General features: G+C 36.7%; 3 protein-coding genes across 4 annotated transcripts; 1 reads left to right on the forward strand and 2 right to left on the reverse strand.

Annotated features, from left to right (window-relative positions):
• Positions 1–2,087: 2,087 nt before the first annotated feature.
• borcs7 (BLOC-1 related complex subunit 7) lies at positions 2,088–3,603 on the reverse strand. The gene is made up of 5 exons (XM_056238040.1): positions 3,440–3,603; positions 3,151–3,213; positions 3,006–3,049; positions 2,694–2,714; positions 2,088–2,610 (listed from the first exon to the last, which is right to left on the reverse strand). The coding sequence occupies exons 1-5, from the start codon at positions 3,569–3,571 to the stop codon at positions 2,559–2,561; spliced, it is 312 nt and encodes a 103-aa protein (XP_056094015.1). The 5' UTR covers positions 3,572–3,603; the 3' UTR covers positions 2,088–2,558.
• A 1,281-nt stretch (positions 3,604–4,884) lies between these two features.
• LOC130072784 (steroid 17-alpha-hydroxylase/17,20 lyase) lies at positions 4,885–8,883 on the forward strand. The gene is made up of 8 exons (XM_056238031.1): positions 4,885–5,455; positions 5,715–5,853; positions 5,956–6,185; positions 6,876–6,962; positions 7,135–7,344; positions 7,434–7,603; positions 8,407–8,510; positions 8,584–8,883. The coding sequence occupies exons 1-8, from the start codon at positions 4,988–4,990 to the stop codon at positions 8,865–8,867; spliced, it is 1,692 nt and encodes a 563-aa protein (XP_056094006.1). The 5' UTR covers positions 4,885–4,987; the 3' UTR covers positions 8,868–8,883.
• Positions 8,884–11,497: 2,614 nt separating this feature from the next.
• wbp1la (WW domain binding protein 1-like a) lies at positions 11,498–23,775 on the reverse strand. Of its 2 annotated transcripts, XM_056238026.1 has the most exons (5): positions 23,557–23,775; positions 19,141–19,225; positions 18,585–18,687; positions 15,683–15,844; positions 11,498–13,037 (listed from the first exon to the last, which is right to left on the reverse strand). In XM_056238026.1, the coding sequence occupies exons 2-5, from the start codon at positions 19,165–19,167 to the stop codon at positions 12,307–12,309; spliced, it is 1,023 nt and encodes a 340-aa protein (XP_056094001.1). In that variant the 5' UTR covers positions 19,168–19,225; positions 23,557–23,775; the 3' UTR covers positions 11,498–12,306. The 2 variants fall into 2 exon arrangements, with proteins under 2 accessions (XP_056094001.1, XP_056094000.1); XM_056238025.1 differs by lacking the exon at positions 19,141–19,225 and having other exon boundaries at positions 23,557–23,774.
• Between the last annotated feature and the right edge of the window lie 444 nt (positions 23,776–24,219).

A 24,219-nucleotide genomic window follows, 5' to 3' on the forward strand; every position in this document is an offset into this window, starting at 1 on the left:
ATTTATTAGCTGTCACCTTTTGAATAGACTTTAAATTGGATATGAAAAAAATATATCTACTATATTTTTAATAGCTAAATTTAGAACTACATGATATACACACACACACACACACACACACACACACACACACACACACACACACACACACACACACACACACACACACACACACACACACACACACACACACACACAATTTTAAATGTAAACATTTCAAGTATTTTAATAAGTTTATTCACATAGAACGAAAACCACTAGTCCAAAACAAATTAATGAATAGAATTCCTTGCAGATGTAGAAAATAGCATTTACTACCGTAATCATTATAATACACCGGACACTGACCACCAAATAGGTAAACAAAATACAATACATATACATTATAACAAAATCCAGTTTAGTTATAATTAATTGTAGGCCTATTTTGTTTACCTATATGGTGGTAAAGTAAATGTCCGGGTATTATAATGCTTACGGTAATAAGCCTGTAAATGAGCGCGTATGCTTTTTGGCTTATTTCTCGTGTGCGGATATCCTTTTGTCATTTTTTGTTAAGTTTATTCACAAAATGAAATAGCACAAAACCGTCTTTGTAATCTCAAGATGTATATGGAAACCCTTTCAATTATGACAAAACTGAACCATAAAACAGTACAAATGTAAAACTGCTAAATAGGTTCATGCAAATACACATTACGTTTGAGTGGAGTTTAGTGCGCATCTTCTTGCTCTTTCCTGTTCCAGGAAACATTGTGACATTGACATTGTGTTGGAAAACTGTTTGTTTATGAATATATTGAATATGTACACAATAATATAGACTAAAAAATATTGAAAAACGATATCGTAACCTATTACCTTAATTTATAATAGGTCCGTCATTGCATCCTTGTAGTCACTAAAGCCTGCAAACCTGTAATCTCCCCAGACTATTTATTTATTTGCTCTATAATAATGTGTTTGGCTGCTGTTTTGCCTATAGAGGGAGCCAAAACCCTAACAATAACGCATTTTGACTAATCGACTTCCTTTTTCAAAATCAGTACCACCTGAACATAAATGACAGTCAAACTGAGCAACGTAAAATGTGCAAGAGGATGTTGCAGATTTGAAGGGCACAACACGAATACAACCATGCTTAGCTCTGTAAATATGTATAGTTTTCTTTATTATAGCCTAGTGTCATATTTAGAATAAAAACTGTTGTTTTGCATATATTGCTAAATTAATAAAGATAAAACTGATATGGAAATATTCTTAAATGGGCGATTATCATTGTGTGAAAAAGCAGTCAATGTTGCTCTTAGCGATTTCTATGGACATTCCACATAAATCAAAGTAAATAAAATTTTGTAAGCCTATTTATTAGCTCATAAGACATTATCCTTTTGAAAAACTCATTCTAATAGTAATGACTAAATCAAGACTTGCTTTTACACAAGCTCTTGGCAGGTGGCAAGACTACATTAATATAGACCTTGGTTACTGATAAGTTGAACTATGGGAGGTACAAAACATTCTTTCCAATTCAAGGTTGCATGATCCTGTGAGTATGAATGAGCAGATGTGCAAAGTGCAAGATCATTTAACAAGGACTTAAAATGAACTTGTATTTATTATAACTGTTGACATTGCATGACCAACTATTTTTTCTCAACACTTTTAAAAGGTTTTTTATAATTTTCTTGAATTACTCGTTTTATTAAAGTTATGTAACTGTCAACATATTATAAATGCAATTGTTACAATACAATGTGTTACTATTTTGGATCAGTATAGTTTTTGACCCTCACTTATATTTTGACTGAAATATATATATATATATATATATATATATGTGTGCACAAGTCTTGCAGATTAGAGTCAAAACTTTGTTGAAGTAGATAGTTATGCTCAAGGCCTCGCTCTTGGTCATGGACATCCATCTGCTTGCCCTTGCAGAGGAGCTGCTGATATTGCATGTGGGATAAACGTTATCATTTACCCCCGTGTTGGACTTTCAACAAAGGACACATTTCATCCATTTGCCATAGTTTTCCACATAAAGTTGCTCCAAGATTACACACAATAAAGAATTAGCAAAATGTGAAGAAACAATTATTTGTGCCATTTTATACAATATATTCAAATATAGCGCAACAATAACAAATAAATTAACAAGAAAATACAATTTGTACAGTTGGTGTACAATGAATTCAAGATCTAAAAGTCTAAAAGCAAATGTTCTTACACAAATGTATGCTTAAAAGATGAGACAAAAACAGTGCAACCTGTTTTGACATTGTACTATCATTTCAAAAAGACAAATATGAATACTGGAAATAGTCTTTCACAGAAAATCCTTCACTTGAAGGTCTTATGCATGTTTTGCATGAGCATCCAGAAGCAGGCCATAAAAACAGAAGAGGATGATGACCTGTGCATTTTCTAAAAGAGCAATCTGCTATGAAATGAGCCATCAGTGCAGTCTCAAATTATGTGATCTACTGTTAAAAAAAATCAATGAAAGACCAGAGTATAGGCTATATCCACAGCTTGATGTTAGAAGAGCTCCATTACTTCATCAAGTGTCTTAGCTGGTCCTGCAGGTTTTTGGAGTGTTCTACACTGTGAAAGACATTAAAGATGAAGAGTTATTGAAAGTAATTTTGTATAGATTTTAATTATGTAGGCTAAATATAATGACTTACTTCTTTTGAATGGCTTCTTGCCTGGATTTAAGAGGTAAATAAATATATTAGACAGACTCTCTCTTGTATTTAGGAATTTATTTTGGGATTTAGGCTACATAGAGACAAAAAAGGTTAACTTAATTTTGTAACGAAATTCATACTGATGCCATCGTTTTCTAGTTTTACAACTATTTTACGCATTTACAGCCTTAGGGTCTAAAGGTGTTTATTAAAAAAATCACAAGTTACATGAGTGTGTCCAAACCTTTGACTGGTAGTGTACAAGATGATAATGGAGATAAATGCAGTATGCAATACACATATACTTACTGATATTGCAAGTGGGTCGTTATAATAGACATTTTCCGTAGACTCTGTAAGAATAAAGATGCTTGAAGAAGTTAAATCTGCTTTACTAAAGATGAAATAATAATAATAAACCAAAATATAATAATTAAGCTTTTATATCACATACATCTTCAGAATGCAGAATGGCATCTTCTTGAATTACCATATTTCTCGCTGCCTGACTGAGTAGCTGTAAAGTAGAACAAGGGACCGATGCAAATATGAATATGAATCCTAAAACCCAGTTTCTAGACAGCATGTCTAGAATCATATGCCACCGAATATTTGGGCCTATGCTATCCAAAAATGTTGTCTAGGCAGCGTAATAAGTTGAGGCTCGCCTCCGGTGTTTATTGCTATGAGAGGGAAACAGTTACAGAAACAATATGGCGTTAGAAAACGTTTCGTATATTTACTTCTTGGCTCCGGGATCCTTTCAACACTTGACGGGTTAGAGCGATCACATCTCCACTGCAAGAAGTGACTTTATCAGACAATAAACCTTTAACAGATTGACCGAAACGCGACTGTGTCTCGGAGGAAGCCATCACTGTTTACTACGGGTCCTGGAGAGGGACAAATTAAAATGTGAACGCGAATGACACAGTCTTTGACGACACTTGCGAGAGGATAGGTTTTTAAAATTATATCTAAATAGAGAGCTCTTCCGATCAAGTCGAGTAAAGTCACGCATATCACAGTTTATTTGGTACAATTAGCCTATTTTTGTGTTGTGAAACCAATCAAATATAATCAATTATTTAACATACAAAATAATTATACGTGGCAAATTTAAAAAAACATCCTATTATATGTCAATACTGTCTGTGTTACTCGAGTTATTGTGAGGAAAAAATATTATTTTAAGATTTTATTATTCATTAATATATTACGTTTATAAACCAACAAATAGACTAAACTAAAACTAATTCTAGTTATTTTTTAGTTACTCATTTTGTTAATTTTAATGCTTATTTAATGTTATTGGCATAATGTTATTGAAAGCCCTATAGAAAATTAACAGAAAACAAGACATCTTCAAGACAAGTCCATATAAAGTTTAGTTTCAGCTATGTTCATTTTCTAAAGTTTAACCACCTCCTTGCTTGACCATTTATAAAAATAAATAAATACATTAAAGATTTGTTCAAGATTTTGTGGGGATTTTGACTAAATGCAATACATTTTCTCATAGGCTATTCTCTCGTTATTTCATCTGACTCCATACATGAAAAGGTTTTTTAATGATATCTGTGCATCATTAAATATAAGCGAATGTTTGACTATTCCTTTTAATTTTTTAATGAAAATAATGTCAGACTGTTAGAATAAAATCAACTGTTTACAATTTATTATGTCCGGTAATTTCATAATCAGTTCAAAAAGAATCAATACAAAACATCAAATGCTCTGGAATAAAGAGAAGATATATGAACCCGACATTAGGAAATACATGATGCTGAGAGTCCCGGCGGCTCTCAGCATTCACGGGCTGATCTGGGGTAGGACCAGAGCCCCTTGCTACATTTCATTATATAGACAGAAACTTCTTTCACATAGAAACATGTGCTAACAATTATGGATATTTGCATTCAGAGGCTACACCTTTTGGGGGTATAGAGACCATTTGTCTCCTTTTGTAGAGACCACATTCCTTTGTGTGCCAGTTATCTCTAAACTCTTTAAAACCTTATTACCTTTTGTTTGACTTATTTTGGAATGAGACACTTGTACCAGTCACACTCAATTTCAAATGATACCAAACATGTATAAAACTCTATGATAATTGTTCACATTAAAACCATATATTTAGGTGAGACTTTTGTCTCAAATGGTGAGTTCAAATGGTAATTTCCAGCAAGGTCCTTTGTCTTCTCGAGGAGTGGTCGTTCCTCAAACAGTTCTCAGTCTTACAGATCCAATCAGCAGCTTTGTTGAAAACAGCCCCGATGACACTTAGATAGATGAAGCTAAACTATTTCAGGGTCAGGGAGGTGGCATTGAAGATTTTGCATAAAAGTCTCCTTCGGCTTGCACACATGGGCAGTGCTGTTTTGGATATAGAGCTGGTGGACAACTTGGTTGAATGTATACTGACAATGTCTGAACCACTCATCCTGCCATGGCTTCTCTGTTCATGTCTGTTATCTGCAGTAACTCTGGCTGCGCTGTATCTCAAAAGGAAGATGAATGGATTTGTGCCAGGGAACAGATCTCCTCCAAGCCTCCCCTCGTTGCCCATCATTGGGAGTCTCCTCAGCCTTGTGAGCGACAGTCCTCCACACATCTTCTTTCAACAACTGCAGCAGAAATATGGAGATATTTATTCCCTCATGATGGGCTCCCACAAAATCCTTATTGTGAACAACCACCATCATGCAAAAGAGGTCCTGATCAAAAAAGGAAAAATATTTGCAGGGAGGCCACGAACTGTAAGTAAACTGCTTTAAATCACTTTCATCAGCAACTGAATTATACTGCACTTTTAAAAAAAATGTTGTTTCAATTAAAAAAGTTAGTGTTCATGCTGCCTTAAAATTTTAAGTTTAGTCAACTCTAATATCAAAATTGTCACTTAGTACAACTTCACATTTCAAGGTGACTAAACTTATTTTTTTTTAATTTTACAGTGTAATAAGATGAGTATGAGTTTTTTTTTTTTAAATGAGGCTTTTTATAATTATCTTAAAGGTTACAACAGACTTGTTAACTCGAGATGGGAAAGATATAGCATTTGCTGACTACAGTTCCACATGGAAGTTCCATCGGAAAATGGTTCATGGAGCTCTTTGTATGTTTGGTGAAGGTTCAGTTTCTATTGAGAAGATAAGTGAGTACTGCAGCTAGCAGCCGACATGATATTATACAAATATGAAAAGAATATATAAAATATGTATTTTACAGAACCTGCTACTCAATTCTTCTTCTAAAGTTTGCAGGGAGGCGGGCTCTATGTGTGAAGTGTTGACTGAAACCCAGAACAGCGCTGTGGATCTGGCACCGGAGCTGACCCGTGCCGTCACAAACGTGGTGTGTGCTTTGTGTTTCAACTCCTCATACAAACGTGGAGATGCTGAGTTTGAGTCCATGCTCCAGTACAGCCAGGGTATCGTGGATACAGTTGCTAAGGACAGCTTGGTGGATACTTTCCCATGGCTGCAGGTGAGATTTAATTCAATATGTGTCTTATAGAAGAATTATCAATTTACACTATGCAAAAGTTTGGGGTCGGAAAAGATTTTCTAATGTTTAAGTCTGTAAGTCTTTTATACTCACGAAGGCTGCATTTATTTGATCAAATGGAAAACAGTAATATTATGAAGTTTTATTACAATTTTAAAAAACTGTTTATATTTTAATATAATTGAATATATAGGCTAATTTACTCCTGTGATGGCAAAGCTGATTTTCGGCATCATTAATCCAATCATTTTGGGTTCCCCAAACAAAAGTTCTTATAAAAAAAGAACCATATTTTCTTAGTGTAAAGAACATTTTAATATAATAGAATAAAATGTATATAATTTTAATGTAACTAATCAGACTCCACTATAAAGAACCTTTTGTGGAATGGGAAGGTTCCATGGGTTTAAAAAGTTTTTCATGGAACCATCAATGCTAATAAAGAACCTTTATTTTTAAGAGCGAAGAAAGTTTAAACGAACAGCATTTATTTGAAATAAATCTTTTGTAATATTTTAATGATTAATAAACATATTCATTTCTTTAAACTTACTGACCCCAGACTTTTGAACAGTAGTGTGCATATTAAAGTTATGACACTCAGATGTTACAACTGGTTTGTTAACTAAAATGTATTAAAAATCATAACTATGTATTCCTTCCTTCAAGATATTCCCAAATAAAGAACTCAAAATCTTAAGACAGTGTGTTTCCATCAGAGACAATTTGCTTCAAAAGAAATATGAGGAACACAAGGTAAAATAGAAATACAAAATATTCTGTGTAGTCTGTAACTAACATGATATCATAAAAGCTGCATGAATAATAATTATAAGACAGTTTTAGTGCCTCGAAACAGCAGTTTTCATTCAAGTCCATTTAGAGAAAAAGCCTCGCTCAATTCCCTGGGATTTGTCTCCCTCTACAGGTGGATTACAGTGATAACGTCCAGCGGGACCTCTTGGATGCACTTCTGAGGGCCAAACGTAGTTCAGAGAATAACAACACCAGCTCTCACGATGTTGGTTTAACTGAAGACCACCTGCTCATGACTGTGGGGGACATCTTCGGGGCAGGGGTGGAAACCACGAGCACTGTACTGAAATGGTCAATAGCATACCTTGTCCATTTTCCACAGGTAAATAAAGCTGCTCACAGTCACAGCTGAGCTGGCTGTACTGAATTAATTAATATTTTCTTGTAATGAAACATTGCATTTGACATTAGGTGCAGAGAAAGATTCAGGAGGAGCTAGACAATAAGATTGGAAAAGACAGACACCCTCAGCTCAGTGATAGAGGGAATTTGCCTTATCTAGAGGCCACTATAAGAGAAGTCCTGAGAATCCGACCCGTCTCCCCACTCCTCATCCCTCATGTGGCGCTCCAAGACTCCAGGTAATAACACTACGATTTAATAGTTATAAAAATAATAATACTTTTATTCAGAAAGAATGCATTTCATTGATCTAAAGTGACAGTAAAGACATGTAGCTATAATGTTACAAAAGATTTCAAAAAAAACTTTTGATGAATAGAAAGTTCAAAAGAATCCGTGATAATAAGAAATGTTTCTTGAGCTGCAAATCAGCATATTAGAATGATTTCTGAAGGATCATGTGACACTGAATATTTCTAACATGCAGTCAAACATGACACTCAACAAACCTAGACAGTTCAGATATTTCATGTGTTCTAGCTCAAACACACCTGGTGCAACTAATGAAGCCCTTGATTAGTTGCATTGGGTGTTCTTGAGAAAAACACCCGTTTTGAAGATCTGTGCTGTTGTGAAGGATTCTATTCAGGGGGTTGAATAATTTTGAAACTGTAGAAGTCATTAAAAGTTTCATTTTCAGTTGAATTTAGGGAAACCACTTGAAACATTTATTGTGTTGAGCTATTTCATTTACTTTTGTTCGATTTGTTCATTGCAAACAGCTGAAAGTCTAAATTTGCCAATAAAACTGATTTACAATTACAACTGTATATTAAATGTGTGTGTATATATATATATAGATATATATATATATATAATTTAATATTTATTTTTGATGTTTATTTAATGATCATTGTTTGAAACACCCACTTTTAAACGTATTTAACCCCATTGAACCCTAACCCTATTGAAAATGAAGAGAAAACTAAACTGTTCACATAAAATACTGTAGAGTCCTGATTTCTTCTCTGCTCACTTGTAGTGTGGGAGAATACACTGTGCAGAAAGGGACCAGAGTCATTATTAATCTGTGGTCTTTACATCATGATGAGAAGGAATGGAAGAATCCTGAGCTATTTGACCCAGGTGAGAATCTGCAATGACATCTAAAATTTGTGTGTGTCTGTGAAAGTTACCAAAACAGTGCATCTTCTGACAGGACGATTTCTGAACGAGGAGGGTGATGGTTTGGGCTGCCCATCGGCCAGCTACCTGCCATTCGGCGCAGGAGTACGCGTTTGTCTTGGTGAGGCTCTGGCAAAGATGGAACTCTTCCTCTTCCTCTCATGGATTTTGCAAAGGTTCACGCTAGAGATGCCCGCTGGCAAGCCTCTGCCCGACCTCCAGGGCAAGTTTGGTGTGGTTCTTCAACCTGAGAAATACAAGGTCATTGCTAAACTGAGAGCAGACTGGGAAAAATCTCCACTAATGCAACACTGCTGAGTAAATGTATGTATTTTAATACATTGGAAAAAATTATAAAGCCTACTATCCAGTATCACAAAAAGCATTTCTTGAGACAATATGAATCGATCTTCAGCAGTAATTGAATAAAGTAAAAGTAAAAATCCCATTCATTTTCTCCAAAGGGGAATTGATTTTTAACACAAACTTAAAAACTTTTAAACACAGACCTACTTTTGAGTTTTGAGGTTGTTAATCAATGGTATATGTTTTTTCGTTCAAGTCCTCAATCTACATTATATCAACTTTGTTTTATAATCGTGTTTAATGGTGTAAGTCCTGGTGGAAAACTACATTACCCATGATTCTGCAAAGAAAGAAAGCTACACCAGAGAATGACATCAATCTCCCTGCACTCTTACTTAAATAGGTGTGTGTGTGTATACTGTATATGCATTGTTTCTATAAACATCAAACAACATTTTATATTTATCCACCATTTTAATTTTAATTATGCTGTTTATACTTTCCCTCATTAAAGTGAAGTAGTGAGTCTTGTACCTTATGTATTTTTGTCCAATTTTCAAATACTTTTTTTGCATCAAATCAAAGTTCGTAATGTTTTGATTCACCTTGTAGCTGGATGGCTTGGTTCATGGTTTATAACTCTTTAAAAAAGACTTTTTAAAATTCCTATGGGAAAAATTAATGGCAAAAATACTTGCGTAACGAAGGCTACAAAAAACAAACTAAATAACTAAATCACTCACAGAAATTCATTGGCTTTAATAACTTTTTTTTATTTATTTGGAACATTCTTTGATACTCTTTAATTTGGTTGAGTCTTCTTATAAAATGCAGAAAATACAGTTTTATATAAAAAGAAAGTGACTACAGATACAAAACTAAAACGTAGTACCAGGCTTAAATCAAAGCTTAAGAAAAAGAAAAACCCAATTGGCTTGCAAAGCCTTCGTCACCTTCAAGCACTCCCACACTCACCGCTCAGTGTCAAAACAGTGCAATGACAACTTATTTAGGCAAAATGAACATCTCATTCACAGTGAGCTATCCAACATATAACTCAGATTTCCACTTTTATTCATATACCTTTGGTCTCAAACATCAAAGGACGAGAAAAAACAATGGAGACTAAAGCTACAGAAAGAACGACATGAGCATCGTCGCTGAAATCCTCACTGAACTGACTTCATAACCTCAAGATTTCCCTTAATCGGTCAAATATTTTGATAAATGCTTTAACTATGATGATATAACTGGTCTAAATAGTTCAGAACACTCAATATTTGGATTACTACTACATACATGTATTTGAAGGCATCATGTCTGTGTTGGAATCTGCCTCCCAAAACCAGTTTTTCCAGCTAACAAACTAGGAACCTAATTTATCAGCCACATCACGTTTGAAAGAAAATTAGCCTCCATTTACACAGGAACACTCTGATCTGGAGATCAACAGGGCCGAAAAGCCATCTGTGCCCAAGCTAAGACTCTATTAAAGGACGCCTAACTGCTAATCCAAACCAAAGGTCAAACAAACACAGTGGCCTGAAGAACGATCCACTTAAAGGAATCCACAATGACACTCTCTCTCAACACACACACACACAGTCTAGGGAATGCAGTGGAGCAGCTTTGGACAGTCTCACCGCCACAGAAAAATAAATCTCAATCTCATCATGAACCCGACATAAGTGCTACACTAGCATGACAGTAACCTTACCTGATCTGCTACAATAAAACGCACATTAAAAGATTATTTTATGTAATAAGGCCTATACATAAGTTACTGTTAGTGGTGCAAGAGTTCCCTTACAGTGTTAGGATACAAAAACAATTTTAAAGCACTATGGGAGAGTACAGAAAAAAAAAAATTAAGGCAAACAACAAACATATCTATGGAAGGCTTATCAAGTGATCCTTTCAAACAAGAAGTTACCATTGACCAAAAGGTTCACTCATACTGGCCCTTAATTATTTTATGCAGAACTTCTATGACACACGCATACTGTTCTCTTTAAGGCATATGAAAACTACTTGAATCAACAAAGGCACCTATTGTAAATGTACAAGCTGGGTTCAATCTATACACAAAGGTATTTTCAGCCTTCATTTGAAGAGTCTTTGCATAATGAACTTAAAAATGTATTACTATATAGTATGTGGATAAAGTCAGTTTTTGTTTGTGGATCTATCGAGTTTCTGCAAATAATCATGCTAAATATTGGATAGAGCCCGAGACCATGTACAATGATGAAACTAAATGGCAACCATACCCTGCTAGGAATTATTATTAATAATAATAAAAAAAACAGAATTATTTTCCTTCATTTTTCTGAATAGCATCATGCAGATACTCCAGATAAAAAGTTTTTTTTTTAAAGGACATGTAATAAAGACAAAAAACAACAACTGAATATTAAAGCTCTGAAGTGTTAGCAGACCGCTCAGTGGCTGTCTTTTCCATTTTTTTGTGCACAATATAATTTTTTAAGAGTACAATATAAACAAATTAAGATTAATGAAATCTGAAAAATGTCAGTCCCTCCACTGAAATTGCACCTCCATTCCCCCTAAAAATAAATCCATATGAATCAAGCGGTTTAATCCAAGTCTTCTGAAGAGACACCATCATTTAATATGATTAACAGATCTAATTTAGGCTTTTATTCACATATAAACATTGATCACCGAACATACAGTAACAGAAGTTCAAGTGTACTTGCTTGACACATAAGAAGCCTCATGGGCTCTTGCTGAAGCTTGATCGGTTGTCACATTCCAAGCAAGTACGTTTTAGCTTCTGTTTACCATATTTGATGTGCTCCACGTATGTGCATATGGATATATCATTTTATTAACTTTTTAAAGCGACATGGTTTTGGTGGAATGGTGTTTGGTGAAATCTCTCAGGCTTCATTAAAAATATCTTCATTTGTTTCAAAGATGAAAGTAACTAATGACAGAACTTTCATTTTAGGGTAAACCATCCCTTGAAGTATTTAAAAAGAATATTAAAAGTACGAATTCAGGAGCAAAAACCAGCACAAATCAATATCCCCAGACCTTGAGTGCCAACTTCATCTCAGGAGGCAATCAGCCCCCAAAAAACTGACAAAAAGCCTTAAATCTACAGGCATGTCACCCAGAGCTCGATAAGGCTATAAACGGGAGAATTTCCCCTGTGGTTTTGATCGCGACCTCTCTGTGAGGCAACAGACCTATTAACGTCTTTAATAGATTACCCTATTAATCCATAAAACCGTGAGGACTCACACATTAACGCCCTTTTAAAACTCTTTCGCATGCGCACACACACACACACACACACACACACACACACACACACACGAGAAGTACACCCAAAGTGACATAGCTGACAGTACAAACTGATGTATCTTAAGAAAGTAAAGGGAGACAGCAGTCTAAAGTAAGTCTCTGCTGGAACTGGCTGTGCTCAACTCTGGGGGTCCGTGTTGTTGCCGTGATGTGGACCGTCCTGTTCGTTGATAGTGTGCAGATGGAGGCAGACTGGAGGTCGCTGAGGCTCTCTGTGCTCCAGAGGCATGTCTGAGGCAGCCAGGCCCTGCTCCTCATCCCCGGGACCCAGAGGAGGGCTGCTGCCACGGGGGTTGCAGCTATCACAGAAGTCCTGCTCCTCGAGCTCCCCTCCATCCAAATGCCCCACAAGATCTTTCATCTCCTCCTCTTCCTCTCCGTCTTTCCCCTGGCTGCACACGCATACCTCAATCCCAGAGTCGCCCGTAAAGCGCCGGTGGCGCCCTGGAGTCTTGTCTTGGCTTTCGGGAGAACAGTCTTCTCCGGGTTCGGTCAGGTCCTCGCTGGAGCTGCCCTGTTTGACTGGGCTGTGTGAGGTAGCGCATGCCACCTGTTGGAGCTGCCTGTCCTCTAGGCTGAGGTACTGTGGTTTGTGGGCGTCTCTGGCAGGGCGGTGTGTGGTGGGAGAATGTGGCTGCTCTACGCAGGGTCCCGGGGAACAGTTCTCAGATGCAGGCGGGGCAGTGGGGCTGCACTGCAATGGAGGACAGTGCTCATCTGGTTGTTCAGAGCACAGGGGCTCCGAGCTGGTGGACTGGGCTGGCTGAGAGGCACTGTATGGAGGCGGGGGTGTCGGAGGTCTGTTTTCGACTTCCTCGTATGCGGGTAAGAGGTAGCCAGACAGGAACCCTGGAAAAGAGGAAAAGAAGATGATTTTGACAGCATTTGTTGACTGACCACTAAAGCACACATTACTTTCCATGAATAGATCTACTAGTTCTATAATAAACTGATTAATTTCCGATTCAGATATAATTGTAAGCTATTTACAGTTATTACTGGACTGCAAACTTTGTTTGAGCGGCTCATTATCCGCCGGTGTTTGGTCAGTGTTTATCATCAGTGTTTATTAACGGTGTTTATCATCAGCTTTTACTGTGAACCGAACCACTCTGAGACACTTCTTCTCAGAGTGGTTCGGTTCACAGTAAAAGCTGATCCACACAAACTCCATCTCTGTTTGAGTCAGGGATGGAAATTAGCACCCGCAACCAGCCAGATGCGGGTGATTTTGTGTTGTGGTGGGTAAACTCGCTTCACCTACCGGCCACCGTGGCGGGTAAATAAAAATAGCATACTGTTTTACCCGGACGGCGGACACTTTTAGAGGAGGCACACCTTCAAACAAAAATGTGGCGTTACATCGCAGGCGTAGAGGTCTGCAGAGAAAACATCATGGTGCGTTCACACCAGACGAGAATAGAGCGTCTGGCGCGAGTGATTTCATTGTTAAGTCAATGCAAAGACGGCGCGAATGAGGTGTAGAGCGCGCCGTGGTAGATGCGAATACGCCTCATTCGCGCGGCAAGTTCGAGCGTCTGACGCGTTCCGCGCGCATGATTTTATTGAGTGCTTTTGTGCATTCACGCTTTTGACGCGAATTCGCATCTGCCGCCCGAGTTGAAAAATCTGAACTTTGGCGTCAATTCGCGCCGCGTTAACCAATCAGGAGCCTAGCTGCTGTCACGTGGTGAAGTATCTGGATGCTTCAATAAATTATTTTGTACTAAATGCCTGATGTGGTTCTAATGCACAACAAAGCAAATATTTTATCACATAAAACTTGATTTCAATATATGAGACATATTCATTTTGTATTGAATGCTATTTATTCCATTTCATATCTAGATTATATTAAATATTATTCTAATGTAAAGGCAACCAATATACTATAGCTCATAAATCCGTGTCTGGAGAGTGTTGTGTGAGAGAAAAAAAAAATCACAGGACAGGTTAATTACTTTTGGAGGCTGGCTCAATTTATCATCAAAACAAAAATAAATGACAGATTAGGTGGATGAGGCCGAGGGTGAGAGAAAGAGAAAATGTCAGTATTTCATTGAGACTTGAGATTAAATAAACTGCTTAAGTATTCTTGTAGTATTAATTTTCACATGCAGTTACACATTGTCGGTTAAAAACAAGAAAGTGGCTGGTAAAAACATTGAGTGGCTGGTAGATTTTGAAATCCACCAGCCACAGTGGCCGGTGGACAAAAAAGTTAATTTCCATCCCTGGTTTGAGTTTAGGGCGCTTTAACATGAATTTGGGAACATGTGCCAAGTAACCATTTTTTCAAACTTGTAATGAGAAGCGCTCATCAACAAAGGAGTAGATTTAAAGGCTGCCTGCTAGGTTTGTTGCGGTAGTCAGCCATACACTGATACATTACTTGCCCTCGGCGGGGTAGTCAGCCATGCACAATACATTACTTTCCCACGCGGCACCGCCCCCGTTGGAGTTTAGTTTTTTTTATTGAAATAAAAAACATTTAGTTCAGTTGGACAACAGATGCTGCAATTATAAACTGAAATTGTCTGCTGTGCTCCATACAGCATGAGCTGCAGAGTCACAGCACACTGACCAGACAATGTTGGACGATTTAGTGCACAACAGATCCAGAGAATCATTGACAAATATCTTATCATGTAAATGTGCGGTCAGTATCGCCACTTCCTATACACAGAGTACGCGTGATCGCGAATTCGAAAGTGAAAAGCGAGCGTGCGTTCAAAAGCGATTTCTATACTCCGCATATAGATAGCAGCTCCCTGATACTCGCAAATTATAGGCCTATAGTATATACGCATGATTGCGAATTAAATTTACAATCATCTAATAAATTATTTGACAGAACTAGTAGACAGAAAGTAACGTTGGATTTAGATGCATACAGGACAAGCAACTTTAAATCATTGATTTTAAACTTTGCTGAGCTATATACAGTTGGTCACTATGTTATATTCACTGTGCTATATGTAAAATTAGTGTTACATGTTTTTTTTGTTGAGAAAATAGGATTCATAGTCCGCATACTTAGTATTTACTTCCATTTTCTTCTTTGTGAAATATACAATAATAGGATTACAGAAGCAATAAGTTGCTATCTAAAGTTTAAACAGTCACACTTTAGTTTAGGGTCCAATTCTCACTATTATCTAACTATTAACTATGACTTTTGCATCAATAAACTCCTAATTACTGCTTATTAATAGTTTGGTAGTTGTTAAGTTTAAGTATTGGGTAGGATTAAGGGATGTAGAATATGTTCATGCAGAATAAGGCATTAATATGTGCTTTATAAGTACTAATAAACAGCCAATATCCTAGTAAGTTGCATGCTAATAAGCAACTAGTTAATAGTGAGAATTGGACCCTAAACTAAAGTGAAACCGTTTAAATCTCTTTATTTTACAGGTTTATTTATTTTTTAAATTCATATCGTATTTTATTGATTAAAGGGAGAATGACAGGGGAATGAAGAGGGTACTGACTGAAGTAGAAGGGTAGAGAGGAGTAGTTATGGGCTTCTCTGTAAGCGATGAGATTGATCTCGTGCTGCCGCTGCTGTTGCTGTAGTCTGTGTTTGGCTCGGCGGTGGTGACACACACAGCAGCAGCCCAGAATGATAATGAGCGTCAGGACCAACCAAAACCCTGATGAAAGAGCACAAAACACAATACTGTTAAGTGTTAATGAGTAAAGAGAACATCATGTTCTAACCAGGTGCAGCACACCATAAATCAAAATTATTCCATGTTATTTGAGTTGTTGTCAACAGTGCTGACTGACAAGATGCTTTATAAGTTGCTTGGTTTCTTTTTTGAATGCATCTTGTGGCTCCACCCACAGTGTACTTTTTTTAGTCCGACTTTTTGATTGGCTGCAAGCTGTATACACATATCATTCAAAAGTTTGGGGTCAGTACTATTTTCTAAAATGTTTTTGTCTCTTATGCTCATCAAGACTACATTTATTTGATGAAAAAAACAGTAATATTGTGAAATATTTTTAATAAGTTAAAGTAACTTTTGTATTTTAATATATGTTAAAAAAATATTTTTCTTGTGATGGCAAAGGCTTATGATCCTTCAGAAATCATTTTAATGTGCTGATTTGGTGCTTAAGAAACATTTCTTATTATTATCAATGTTAAAAAACTTTTTTTTTTGTGGAAATCTTGATAAATGTTTTCAGGATTCTTTGATTAATAGAAATCAAAGAAATCTCTTCCAAGCTTTATAATGGGAGTGAATAGAAAATGAGATTTTGAAGCCCAAAAGCTAGTGATTACAGTTTATTAAGTTATAATTATGGATTTTTGTCTTACAAAAATGCATCGCTTCGGTTCAGAAGGCCTTTATTAACCCCCTGGTGCCGTATGGATTACTTTTATGATGGATGGATGCGCTTTTTTGGGCTTCAAAATCTCAGTTATCATTCACTGCCATTATAAAGCTTGGAAGAGTCAGAATATATATATATTTTTTCCGATTGTGTTTGGCTGAAAGAAAAAAGTTATATACACCTAGGATGCCTTGAGGGTGAGTAAATTATGTGATAATTTTTATTTTTGGGTGAACTAACCCTTTAGTATCATATACAAAAAATCTATAAAATGCAACCATAATGGTACAAAAATGCATTATGTCAACCTAACAATCTGGCACCAGATCCCAGGAGAAGAATGTACTGGACATTAGGTTGGGATGCTCATCACTCAACAGTAAGAGCCATGCAGGTCCATGTCATGTGAGACAAGTGTGTGAAACTTTGGCCCAAATAAAGCAGAGACCTTTTCTGGCAGAAGGGGAGGGGGGTTAAGAAATTTAAGGCAGCTGTTTACAGGATCTGGTCTGATCCGGTTACACTGGATTTGTGTCTGCCCGGGTCGCATGTATTTGGCATGATGTACAAAACCCAAAGTGCAGCCCCTTGACTCAGCAGACGATGTGCTGCAATTACCGTGAAGATGAGGTTAGTCCTTAGTTATTAAAATAGATGGTACACCAGAGGGAGAGGGGTAATTTGATAACACAGAAACACAGCCAACAGGCGTGAACAGGGCAGAACAACAACTAGATCAGGGCCAGCCAATGACACAAAAGTTAAAAGCAACACACACAAATCAGACCCATTATTAAAAAACTGAGAAAGATGGTTAAAAGGAATTCTTTAGGACAAAAAAAAAAAAACCAAAAACTGGCATATCCATTGTACTGTAAGCTCAATTACATATGTGCTTGAAATTACTGCAGATCTGATTCCAGTCAGATGCGCGATTGAATACCTAAATCTAATTACTATTTACGGTAACAAAACAATTACAGTGTCAAACATGAGCCGTGCCTTGGGTGTCTTTTCCCAAGGCATGTCGCCTCTTGTCCAACCCATTGCTGGCATCATAAGCTTGGGCTGCTTACTGCAAACAACTTGAGAACAAATGCAGGTGGGCATGTAACACCCCTAAATGCTATTACAACCGTATTTCAATGCTGAATCATTTCTGAATCAGATGTAATCTTATTTAAATAACTAGACAGACTGCCTTTTGCATCAGAGTTTACAGTGTTCTGGAATTGGGACCACATCCAGGCCGATAAGTGTGTTATATACAAACCAATACAGACTAGATATGTGCCGATATACGGTAATACAATATATCACGATACTGACCATGCACGGTCAGTATTATTCAAATTTTTAGAATGCATTTTAAGAATACTTTTCAATCAACCGGTAAAAATGTACAACAAAGAGGCATGCACACACTCAGATGTAAACAAGCCCAACACGGAAAAGAAGCGCATGGCAGAACGAGTGAAGGAGACGAGCTGAATGAAAATACACATTCACTCACTGACAGCAGATGGCACTGATGGAACAGCAGAAATGCAGCCATTACACTGGTAACAGCTGTGCTACTTTCTGTTTCTGAACAGTATTTAAATATTTTAAACAGCCATTCAGATGGTGTTTGTCACAGCACCAAATACTTAAACAGTTAATGCATTAACTAAGGTTAACTAATGAGACCTTTGGTGAATGATTACCTATTGTTCTTTATAATTCTTTTTTGCACTTTAATCTGTTTGAAACATTTGTTTACTTTATACATTTGTGTATTGTTTTATTGTATTTCAATGTTCAGTTCTTTTTGTAATAAGAAAAAAAGTGTTTACATTTTTTTGCAACTTATTGCAATATGATAAAAGCTTCAGCAATTATCGCATCATGAAAGTTTGATACCGTCACATGGCTAATACAGACTTGAAGTAACTAAATACAAGTGCAGAGCAACTGGAGGATGTTTCAGACACTATAGCGAACAGCATTTACACCATGGACTGACCTGATCTTACAGCATGTATAGGCAGCAGGGACTCAGATACTTACACCACACCTCGTAGTAATAGCTGCAACACTGAGATTCTCCACAGCAGTGGCCCGAATCACAGAAGTAGCTCTGGTTGTTCACTCCTACACAAAGCAGCCGGTTCTGCAAAACCCAAAAGAAAATATAAGCATATAATCAGCACAAATATCAGAGGAGCTTAGTGCACCAAAAACCTTTTTCATGGCACATAAAAAAAATAATTTCAATGCAAAATAGGGCCAAAAGAATAGATTATGTTGTAGTTCTTTTTTCTTTTGGACATATCTGGCATTTCCTTGCATTGCGATCTGCCGCTCAATTGTATTAAAGAGCTTTTTATTATCACATGTATGTAAAGACATCCTGATGTCACTGTGTCATAATAAGTAAATAAATGTCCCCAACACAGTGACATCAGGCTGTCTTTACATACAGGTTAAAAAGCTCTTTAATACAATTCAGAGGCAGATCGCTACGCAAACCCTTGAGTGTTCAGACTATATTATACGGAATGCAATTCAAGTTACATTTGCTAATTAAATTAATAAAATGCTGATTCCTGTGGTCTCGTTTTACCTGTCTAAACCCCAGGAGAAAAGGCATGATAGGCGTCTGATAGGAAAATCAACACAGCAGAGACAGAGTTTTGTTACACACAGGGCTGCAAAGACCAAGAGAGAGACAGAGATAAGGTCGGGCTCGGGCCACCCACCACCCACACATGGTACAGTGCGACATGAACTGCCCCCTTTATTAGCCGGAGGGTCTCGTTTTAAACACACATACATACACAGCCTCCCTCATGGCATTTCAGACCCAGCGAGCGCTGCCAGGGAATGCAAGTAAACAGGATGAACAGACAAGCGGTCTGTGCCTCCCTCCCTCTCACATACACAAAGTAATGATGACAACTGCTGGCCTCACAGTTGTCTCAAGCATTGCGCTAGATACAAATGAAAGTAACACTGAAATCTTGCCTGAGGAACAATAATCTTTACTCGAGTAAAAATGCCATATAGGCGCCGATCCCGTGGGTGCTCGGGGGCTCAAGCCAGTTCTCTAGTTATTTTATTAATAGTTATTTTTGAGTTAAGTGCTTATTTTAAATAGATATGTATTTAGTAAACCGCTACTGATCATCAGGTAGGCCTATAGCCTATCATGGATAGAATGTACTTTCGTTTGGTTGGTCAAATGTATTTGCAGTGCATAATAACTTAGCCCAGTTATTATTTGCTCATGGAAACATAGGTGAATAAAAATGTGTTTTATATTTGGTTGGTAATTTATTTGCATGTTTGTTTCTCAATGCGTTGGGTTGAGATAACGATTAACGATAACAAGCAGCTGAAAGCTAAAGTCTGAGTATTCAGGGCTGCAAACCTGTGTAAGGACGGACATAGTGCCAAAAAGTTCATAGAAGGGATGGCAACTGGCAGCAAACAGCTGAGTTGAAGGTTAATTAGTTAATTATTACACATTCCTAGTCACAGAGAGAGCAACAGCAAGTGTTCCAGATAATATTTTTAGTGATAATTTGTAAAGCATTCAACCAATGAACCATAAGTGATGCAGACACTTTAAGATTGAATTCCAGACATATCCCATTCATGTCTACTAAAGGTATACACATTTGATCAGCTTTTGCATTTCCTGGGAAAAGTACCTATAAACTTGGGTGTTGCTGGCACTAATGCTCTACTGCTGTAGCTACAGGCACACGTTTGAATTATGAGGTGTATGGGTGTTGCGGTTAGTCCACATTATGGTACATATGCTGTTTACAGAGCTTCTTAATTTTAACCTTTAAAGAGATAGCCTAGTTCACCCAAAAATGAAAATTCCATCATCATTTAGGCCTACTCACCCTTGTGTCGTTTCAAACCTGTATGACCTATATCTTCTGCGGAAGATATTTTGCAAAATGCTGGTAACCAAAATTTTTTGGTGACCATTGACTTTCATTGCATTGATACAAAAACAGACATTTCTCAAAATATATATTTTGTTTCGCAGAAGAAATAAAGTCATAAAGGTTTAGAACAAAATGAGAGTGATTAAAAGTTAAAAGAACTTTCATTTTTGGCGATCTTTTAAATAACATAGGGCCTTTCTCCTTGTCTCTTTCCCCCCATATTTATGGTTCAATCTTTATACCTACCAATTTTTTTTTTTAAATCCTTATGTAGAAAATGAATGGGAAAAACAATTGTGGAACCAAGTCATTGAAAATGTAGGCGATCACTTTTGCACTGTACTGATCATGGTATTTAAAAGAAATTCATAAGCTCTCACAAAAATATAAAATGTGCACGTCTGTTAAATTTTTTTTTTAAAGTTTGGTGTTGTATCTCTGATATGTATAGGGCTACAACTGTTCAGAGGTTTGGCTCAGTAAGTTTTCTTCCTTTTTTTTTTTTACTTTTATTGAGCAATGACACATTAAATTGGTCAAAGGTGACAGTAAACACATTTATAATACAAAAGGTACAACATTTTTATTTCAAATAAATGTTGTTCTTTTGAACATTCTATTCAAAGAATCCTGAAAGAGAAATTCTCATGTGACACTGAAGACTGGACTGGAGTAATGGCTGCCAAAATTCAGCTTTGACGTCACAGGAATAACTACATTTTAAAATAAACTGAAATAGAAAACAGTTATTTTAAATTGTAATAATATTTCACAACATTACTGTTGTATAGTTTTTTTCAATAAACTATTGGTGAACATAAGAGAATTTTTATTTTTTATTATTGTACCTATCCAACTTTTGAACAGTACTGTGTCATTGAAAATGGGGGTCTCATGTGAAAAAAGGTTGTGATGTAGTGATTGCTTTTCATTATCTAATATAATCAAGTCCCACTCTAAATGTTCAACATTTCACAGGCATAAAGCTTGTGGTTTCAGTCATGTTAGTAGATCTAGTAGATCAGCCTATCATTCAGGCACCTACGTTCCCTCAGAGATAACACCTGTGGAGAGCAAACAGCTCACTGCCTGACCTTGATCTACCACCTGTCACAACAGAGAGAAGAAGAGCATCTTCAAACACACACGCCTTTCACAGTCAAGGCCAGAATGAGAACAGTCAAAACAGCCTCAGCCCATCATCAGCGAAATCTTTAAATATGTGCTTTTTCTAGACAGCCAATTTTAAAGTGTCAATCACAGTGAGTCAACTGTACAATTCGAAATGTCACTAAACAATTAGTTTATTGTAGAACGATCACAACCCTACAGGCTACAGATAAAACATGGCTCGGCCTGAAAAATCCCCTATTGTACACCCTTACTTCATCAGCAGCAGTAATAATAGACAGGCCTTTTTAATTATTTACCTATCACTCAGAAAGAATAACATAAGGGACGAGACAAAGCGTTATGAATCATTCATCTGGTTGTGTATTTACCTGTAATCCCAGCCAGATTGAAATTGAACAAACTGGCCAAAGAATTGTATTCTATTTACAGATTCATATTTCTTGACGTTTTTGAATTGGTCTAAATGAGAATCTAAATTAAGGTAATTTAGGTTGCAAATTGTTGACTTTAAGAAAGACTTTTAAAACTTAATACAAAGACATTTTATCACTTACTCAAAAGCAGACAAGGCCATACACTAACAACTGTAACACTTTCCTTTCTGTCCTTTCTTTAACAGGCGCACATTTGAGATTAGAAAAATAAAATATTGCAGTATAAATATTTTTTTATATATGTACATATATACATATACACCTACACACACACAGTACTGTGCAAAAGTCTTAGGCACGTTAGTATTTTCAGCCCCTCTCTTGCTGTAGTATGCAAGTAGGAAATATCAGTTTACATTTCCAAACATTCCTTTTTCCATTAATTGTAATAATCCAGTGAGATTTTTGTATGCTCAAGAAGTCTGAGAACAGCCGGTATGATCCACAGAGATCTGATCTCACCATCATTGAATCTATCTGGGATTACATGAAACAGAAAAAACCGAGACAGCCTTTAACCAAAAGAACTGTGGCAACATCTCCAAGACGCTTGAAGAAACCTTCCTGCAATGCTACAGTACTGTGAAAAGTTTTAGACACTTAAAAATGCTGTAAATGTGAGGATGCTTTCAAAAATAATGTCATAAATAGATTTTAGTTATCAATTAACTTCTATTAACTAAATCAAATCAATATTTGGTGTGACCACCCTTTGCTTTTAAAACAGCTTTTGTCTGAGGTACACTTGCACATATTTTTCAGTTAGCTTTGCAGGAAGGTTTCTTCAAGCGTCTTGGAGACTATAATGAAAATGCTAAGGTGGGTAAGATTTTTGCACAGTACAGTACATATATGTATAAGTACAATGTAAACATGTTGTACACAATAAGTGCATTGCATCAAATTATTAATTAAAATGTTAGTATAGTAGACATTTAACATGATTTAATATATTACAGACACTTATAATACAGTGGGTCCAAAAATCATAGCATCTTATATTATTATACACAATCTAGATTTTTTTTACAAGTTTTACCAAAAACAGTTTACACTTAAAAGTCATGATCTCTAATGACTTGACACTGTTACTGTATTACTCTACATTTAGTCAAGCTGACAACTTTAAAAGCCGTTTAAAGAACATAGCTAAAGCTGTTCAGATCAGACCTCCAGGCAGTCAACTTCCTAACCTTTGTGATAAATAAAAACTGAATCATTTGGTTTAGAAAAGGACGAAAAAGATCAAGTATGAACCATGTAAAATATGTTTATGGCATGTCAGACTCAAAAGTCTAAGTAATCTTTGTTGTCACCGCTGTGGACACAAGCACACAGGCTGTGCCTCAAAACCCAATGAGCTGACTAATTAGACAGCATTCTGGGCACCATTACAACGTTTGACGCACTTAAGATGCATTCCAATGCTGTCTTACTAGGCAGCACACTAGGTTTGGAGACGCAGCCACAGTCTACCGGCTAGGCTAATGATGCTAACAGTGTCTTTACCTCGGTCAACGCTGCCTCCACTGACACCGAACCGACTGGTCCAATAACCGCGTTACTTACAAACAACCCCATGCCCAGTTTTATATATACAACCCCCCACATTCCGCCCTTTCCCGTGGCTTTCGACACATCTGCGACACGGCAGGACATTCAGCTAGCCTGCGAGCTAGCTTCAGTTACGATTCTTTCTTCTTTCTTTCAACTCTCTCACAAACTCCGAAAGTCTCCTCAAGCCCCGCCCCCTGCTGCTATTGGTCCGTTCAAGCGAACACTTCCTGCTTTGACAAATAAACGTAGTCACGATTGGTTGATTTATCTGTCGTTTAAAAACAACCAAAGAGACGGTAGGGCGTGACTTTGTTGTTCTTTACCAGCTGAGAACAAGAAATCAGCTGACATTGAATTTAAAGGGGCAGGATATGACATATTTCCCTATGCAAAAATGAAAGCAAGCAAGCAAGCAAGCAAGCAAGCAGATAGATAGACAAAATGAATACAATATTATTTTTCATGAATTTTCTAATATTTTTAAATTACTTTATTAATTCTTATATTAATAAATGTAGCCTATATAAGTATGGATATTAATAATTGAATTTCAGTATACTGACTGAAGTTTAACCAAATCTTTTCTTGGATGAATCCAGTAATACATATAGAATA

Source organism: Rhinichthys klamathensis, unplaced genomic scaffold (assembly GCF_029890125.1).
Source record: "Rhinichthys klamathensis goyatoka isolate OS25496 unplaced genomic scaffold, OSU_Roscu_1.1 h1tg000505l_1, whole genome shotgun sequence".
NCBI lineage: Eukaryota > Metazoa > Chordata > Actinopteri > Cypriniformes > Leuciscidae > Rhinichthys > Rhinichthys klamathensis.